This window comes from Manis javanica, chromosome 17, assembly GCF_040802235.1.
Source record: "Manis javanica isolate MJ-LG chromosome 17, MJ_LKY, whole genome shotgun sequence".
Lineage (NCBI taxonomy): Eukaryota > Metazoa > Chordata > Mammalia > Pholidota > Manidae > Manis > Manis javanica.
In genome coordinates this window covers 60,247,751-60,254,047 of record NC_133172.1, presented here as the reverse complement: position 1 = coordinate 60,254,047, position 6,297 = coordinate 60,247,751, and the positions used below count along the sequence as shown (strand labels likewise).

General features: G+C 47.2%; 1 protein-coding gene across 1 annotated transcript; it reads right to left on the bottom strand.

Annotated features, from left to right (window-relative positions):
- Positions 1-624: 624 nt before the first annotated feature.
- On the bottom strand, positions 625-4,625 carry HSBP1 (heat shock factor binding protein 1). Its single transcript, XM_017650256.3, has 4 exons — positions 4,470-4,625; positions 3,906-3,972; positions 3,210-3,330; positions 625-2,186 (listed from the first exon to the last, which is right to left on the bottom strand). Exons 1-3 carry the CDS (start codon positions 4,512-4,514, stop codon positions 3,212-3,214), a joined length of 231 nt encoding a protein of 76 aa, XP_017505745.1. The 5' UTR covers positions 4,515-4,625; the 3' UTR covers positions 625-2,186; positions 3,210-3,211.
- Between the last annotated feature and the right edge of the window lie 1,672 nt (positions 4,626-6,297).

Genomic DNA, 6,297 nt, shown 5'->3' with positions numbered 1-6,297 from the left:
TAAACAAGGCTAAATAAATAAAGCTTTGCTCGGAGGCCTGGAGAATGGGACAAGGGAGGCCTTGGCAATGCAGGCATTTATCAATGGAACCCAAAGCTATTTATTGGATCACTTTAACTCTCTCCTTGTTCAGTAAAATGTTCATTAGGTTCTAAATATATAAAAAAAAGATCTTCAGTCAAATAACTTGGCAACTGGCAGGTGAGGAAAGTTACTGCATTGCTCTGTGCTGGGACTTCGGAGCCTTCACTAGGCTAATTTGGGCTGTGAGTTTTCAGGGAGTGAATCGAGGAGCAGGCAGGTTTTCTGAATCCAAGTACTATGAGCCTTTCTTCCCTGGAGCTTCTCCAGGGACCAGTGTCCTGGAACAGACTTGGGAAGCTCTTGAATATGTACGGTTCAGCTCTCCTCTGCTCAGCAAGCTCACACCCTGAGGACCTCAGGCACCTCACTGACCGACGACCCCCAGCACCGTCTCCACCTTCACCTCCCCTCCCACTTGTCCCGGGCTATGCCTACTTCATCCAGACGTCTTCTCTGATAGCCCACAATGGTGTGCGCACTGTAATCTCAAACTGTGGAAAACCCAACGCATCACTTTGACACAAAGGAAAGGTCAACAGCGGGATTTCAGGCACCTTTATTCACAGCAGCTACTTTTGGTCTGGGGGCCATGCCTCAGAAACCTTTCTATTACCTAAGGAAGCCGACTTCTACCTAAGTCCCTGTCCTCTGACAGCAACTGGCCTATCATTTCCACTTGCCATTCACGGGCTGTATGACATCCCACACGGAGGGTTCTCAGTCCGGTGGGCTCTGCGCTTCCAGGGCTAAACCTGGCTGCACGATCCACTGGCCCATCAAAGGAGTGCCTGCGGCTGGGAAATAATGGTGGTGAATTCACTTCAACGCAGAAAAAATGTACTCCTTTGTGGGTCTCCCTCTAACATAAATAGGATAAATTACTTCCTGTAATTATATGCTGTGATACAAACAATGAAGATTAGTGACATGGGAAATCAAATAATCATACTGTTTTCATTAAGGGTTTCCCTCCATGAAGCACTATTCCATTCCTCAACTTCTTCGACCTTTCAATTTTCCGTACATAAAGCCACCCCGCTGTGACAATCACGCAGACCTGCTTCACAGTCAAACCTGGACTCTCCGCTCAGCACCCTGGCACTGCCCTTCTGAGTGGCAAGAGTTATCTGTCTTCTGTAATCGACAAAAAACCATTACCCTGCAAGAATTTAGGTAAGCAATAGTTTAAAGAAACTGCATTTCTTTAAAACTTGAGCCTACCAAAAGTCACTTCTCATTTTCTAGCCGAGCAGCTTGCACAGATTTGGTGTGGTCTGCTTTCCTTTTAGTTTCCTCTTCCCAATTAGTAGCTCAGAGGAAAGATGGAGCCCTTGAGTTTTAAAATCCTGCCACGTTTTTCCTACAGTAAATACTGTAGATGAACAAGGAAGGGTCCTGCTGAAGCAGCCCGTCCATCTCATGCAGAACACTACCAACGCCTCAGGGCATCAGGCAGTCTGTCCATTTCCCTCCTTGAAATTCTGACTCGTTAAGGTGGTTACTCATTACTCAAGCATCTGCTATCAGGAACTTAGGCATAAAACACGGTTCAGTTCTGAGTTCTGTCAACAGTACTGCCAGGTATTTCTGAATAAACAATTTTTAAATGATCCTAACCATTTGAAAAGTATGCCCACACACTGTGTGGTACTGGCTCGGCACTCGGTCAGTGCTGAGAAGTACAGAACCCTACACTATAATGTCTGACTCCACGTGGCTCAATTACAACAGACGGCTCCACCACATGTCTGATAAAAAAAAAATTACACAGCAACTTTTATCAAACAGCAACTACTACAAAATGCATGATAGAAACAAACTGACTTCACAAAAATACACTAAAAAATTTGACAATCTTGTGCAGGAAACTGGCAAAGTTTTAGTGTTTAATATTCAACAGCACAACTGACCAAGGGCTGGGATGTGAAGTTACCATGTTCAAGAAACTGGGGGGAAATCACTCTGTAAACTAACTATATAGAACGTGGTAAGAAGGATGCACATATAAAACCTTTCTACACATAGAAGTTAGCTGCAAAAAGCCATTTGGTCTTTTCTTGGCTTCTAAAACAGTGCTCCAGATTTCGGTGTAAATTAGCAACCTGCGGAAAAAGGAGAAACTATTAACACCCTATTCATTATACAGGACAAGTAAAAATGACACATACTATTAATTATCAACTAAAGTCCTTTCAGAAACCTCTACTGAACTAAACTTAATTTTCTTTGCAAAATACCCTAGACAAAAATACAACAGATTTAACTGTCAGTCTTTATTCAAAAACTTCTGTTTCCTACTCCCACTCCTTTCTCGGTACCATCCTTACCACTTTAACCCTGCAATTCTCATTCACTGGCTGGGAGTTGTGACTGTCATGTGACAGATGCAGGGGAGCTTCTATGACTGGCAGGGCATTTGCCAAATTCTCTCTCTACAGGAATAAAGATGACAACCCATGTCAACAGTTACGTGATTTCTTCCCACCGTCACTCATTCAAGCTATAAAGATAATAGCAAATTTAAGAGTCTTTTACCTCCCAAGCCTCTATTTATTTTCGTGGACTTCAAAGCAACCTGTATTTCATAGTTATTTATTGATTTGGTCCAGCCAGATATGCCCAGAAACTAAATAAGGAATTTGATGTTTTTTACTGTATATTCTGCTTGGTACTGCAGTAAAAACTCTCAATTCTTTATTTTGCAGGGAATTGTAATAATGCTAAAAGTGGGAATCGAGAAAAGGGAGTTTAAAAATTTCTGGGTTGCAGTGGGGTAACCACCAGACTCATGAAAAGGCCTGTAATGAAGAAACCCACCTCGTGAGTACAGGGCAGCATCTAGCTAACTGGCTATCCGGGTATTTTTGACCATCAGTCTTTCCTCTGCTATCTGAAACTACATGGTAGAAATTTAAATCTTAACTTACAGGGATATAGGCAATTAACAAAGATGGGAAAAACAAATCTACATAAAGAATTAAGTTGACATGAAAACTGCACAGCCTGGAGTCCACAGCGGGGACAATCACAGGGACGCTGGCTGGGATCCCAGCTGGGAACGGATCTAAGGAAGTGTGACTACATCAAAGTCACACTGACATATCCTGTGCCAACCGGCCCCTCACCTTCAACTCTTCTGTGTGGCAGGCACCTTGTTTTCTCCTTCCAGCTCTTCCACCCCAGCCTGTGTCATGAGGTCCGCAATGTTTTTCTCCAGGTCATCAATGCGACTACTCATGTCATCAAGTGGTGAAGTTAAAGACTGCACACACCAACATCTCCCATTTCTTACCCTCCTCTTCCCGGGCCCTGTAGACTATGGCCTTAAACACAGCTGGCTTAATGAAACTGGTTTCCCAATTTCCTTGGGCTACCAGGAATACTAATACTCTGGTGGTTGAGAGTCCAGGAATCCAGGGCGAGGATCCAATGCCAGCCCTACCCTTTTATATGATGAGACCCGGGCAGGTTCTTTTGACTTTTCTAAACTTCTGTTTCTTCATCCGCTGAATAAAGGTAACACTGTAACTACTCTCTCCCCCTTGGGTTATGGAGAAGCACAAAAGAGAGATACACATAAAATGCATAGCTCAACCAACGTTAAATCACACCAGACTCTAAATTCCTTGTGACCAGGGGTCCAGCCCGGCTGTATCCCCAGCTCTTGGCATCCTACTTCTCTGAGGAGAAGAGCCAAGCTCAGAAACAGATGTGGTAAACAATGGCTGAAGCTGGCCTGCAAACCACCCATTTATGGACACCACTACCCGGGAAACAGGATCCAAAGGCCCAAAGAGGCTGATTACAAATACAAAGGATATTCCTTCCAATGATCTGGTCGGACATGGTCTGAAATTTATCTTGCATCTGTTGCAGGAGTGTCTGCACCTACGAAACAACAAAGCACCCCGCGCTGAAACTGAAACATCTTTATGGGATAAGGACAGGAGCCCGGCTCCAGGGGGAGGCCAGGGTCCCGGGTTCTGGCCCAGGTGCGGCCTGTCGGCAGCTCCGTGGCCTTCGGCACGTAATCGCCCCTCCCGAGTTCCAGTTTTCCCATCTGTCAAGTAAGACGGGCAGGGGAGCCCCTTCCCGTTTGGGCCCAATGCGATTCAAAATTCGTTGGGCCTTCGGGTGGTTTTCGGTGGCTCGGAGGCACCGGGGTCTGAGGGAGCAGCTGGGGGAGCTCCAGGGGCTGCTCCGCGGACCGGTGAGCGGGCCTGCGGGTTGGCCGTCCCTGGGCGTGGGCAGGCGCGGCGGCCCGGGGGTCACGGGGCACGGCCGGCGAAGCCTCTAGAAACACGGTTTCCAGAGCCGGGCCCCGCGCGGCCGCGGAGAGGGCGCCGGCCGCACGTCGCGGCCTCGGCGGTACAGCCGTCCCTTACCACCGAGGTGAGATCCTGCACGGTCTTGGGGTCAGTCTCGGCCATCTCCCCGGTTCCCAGCTTGGCGGCGATGTCTCAACCGTCACCTACACTTCCGCCTGTCCGCGCAGACGCCCCCTGCGGCTTCTTCTCGCGATGACTGAGGCCAGCCGCGGGACCGCGGGGCGTTGTGGGAGTAGTAGTTCGCGTCATGCGCCGGAAAAGCCCAACGTCTCGCGCTTCCGCTCCGAGGCGAGGCCCCGCCCCTCCGCTCTGAGCTCTGCCTTGCCCCTCCCACCCAGCAGTCCCCGCCCTAGCCACGCCCCATCATCGGCCCGGCCCTAGCCCGGCGGCATGCGGCGCGCGGGAGGGCGAGCCGGCGGCCTTGGCTTCTTCGAAGCTCCTTCCATCCTTGGGACCTCAGGCATGCCCTTCTGCCCCTTTGTTATTATTTTATATGTGTGGTAAGAATAAAAAAAAATGAGATTCACCCTGGTGCTGGCAGTGGAGGAGACAGTATTGTCAGCGGTGGGCCCTGCCCTGCAGAGGATCTCCAGAGCTGTGTACTTTTTGACCAACATCTCTCCATCCATTTTCCCCACCTTCCAGCCCCTGGAAACCACCATTCTTCTCTCCGTTTCTATGCATTTGACTATTTTATTTAGACTCCGCATAAAAATGAGATCATATATTGTCTATCCTGTGTGTGGCTTGTTTCATGTCCTCCAGGTCTATCCATGTTGTCACAAAGGCAGGATTTTCTTCTTTTTAAAGGCTGAATAGTATTTCATTGTATGTATACACATTCTCTTTATTTAATTCACCCACCAATGGGCATTAGGTTGTCTCCACCCCTTGGTTATTGTGAACAATGCTGCAGTGAGCATGGAAGCAGATATCTCAAGACCCCGATTCCAATTCCTTTGGCCATATATACCCAGAAGTGGGATTGCTGGGTCATATATTAGTTCTGTATTTTATTTTCTGAACATAATGTTTGTGAGTGGGGCTCTTATTGGAGACTGTAAGCCAGGTAGTAGGATCTGGTGGTCTGTTGTTAGGATCCATTGGTGCCTCTATTCTGGGTTTTTTCGCTCCACCGAAGTGCAAGCATCTCAGATGTACCCCTGGCTTCCACAGAGGTGTTTTACAGTGTGGGTGGTTTTTAAATTTGTGTTTCTGCGGGGGGCACATGAGGACTGGAACCTCCTGACATTCTCCCCTGTATTTTGATTGTTACTTTAGTGTATCCCAAGGAATACTGGTTTTTAATTCATGGTGTAATGTCCAATTTTCTTTTAACTATATTTACTTAAGCAACAATTATAAATTATAAGTTACATAGTTTAAAGCTGTAGCTGTAACTGATAGTATGGATGGCCTATCAGCATGACAGTTAGTGAAGGTATAGGGATATTATTCAATAAGTCATGAAGATGTTCTTGAATGGTTAAAGTTTAGAAAATTTTGTCCTAAGGGAAGACAGGGAAGCAAAGGATAAAGAGGTTGTGTTTGCCTTGAAATTGTAGGTCGTTATGTGCTGGGGAAGGAGAAGCATGAAGAAATGTTGCTGAATCCATGTAACAAGTCACTTCTCCTTAGGGATAAATCTCAGAAAGGATAGCTGGGAATTTCTGCAGGTGCAGGATACCTGTTTTGTATGGAACAACCGTCCAGGGCACCAGTAACCCCCAGGAGGGAAGACACCCCCCGGGCAGGGCAGGGTATTCAGGGTCTGCTCTGCTGTGGTACAGGCCTTGCTGAGGAGGAAAGGTAGGGCTTTGTTATGGAGAGAAAAGAGTGTGGTTCTACCAAATTTCATTTAGAAATGCCTTCACCCCAGAGCCAG

Excerpts from the sequence above, each read along its gene's own strand:
- HSBP1 (XM_017650256.3), bottom strand. The coding sequence starts at position 4,514 with ATGGCCGAGACTGACCCCAAGACCGTGCAGGATCTCACCTCGGTG. Across the intron at positions 3,973-4,469 it reads TGCAGGATCTCACCTCGGTG|GTGCAGACACTCCTGCAACA; the intron begins GTAAGGGACGGC and ends GTTGTTTCGTAG. Across the intron at positions 3,331-3,905 it reads CGACCAGATCATTGGAAGGA|TTGATGACATGAGTAGTCGC; the intron begins ATATCCTTTGTA and ends TAACTTCACCAC.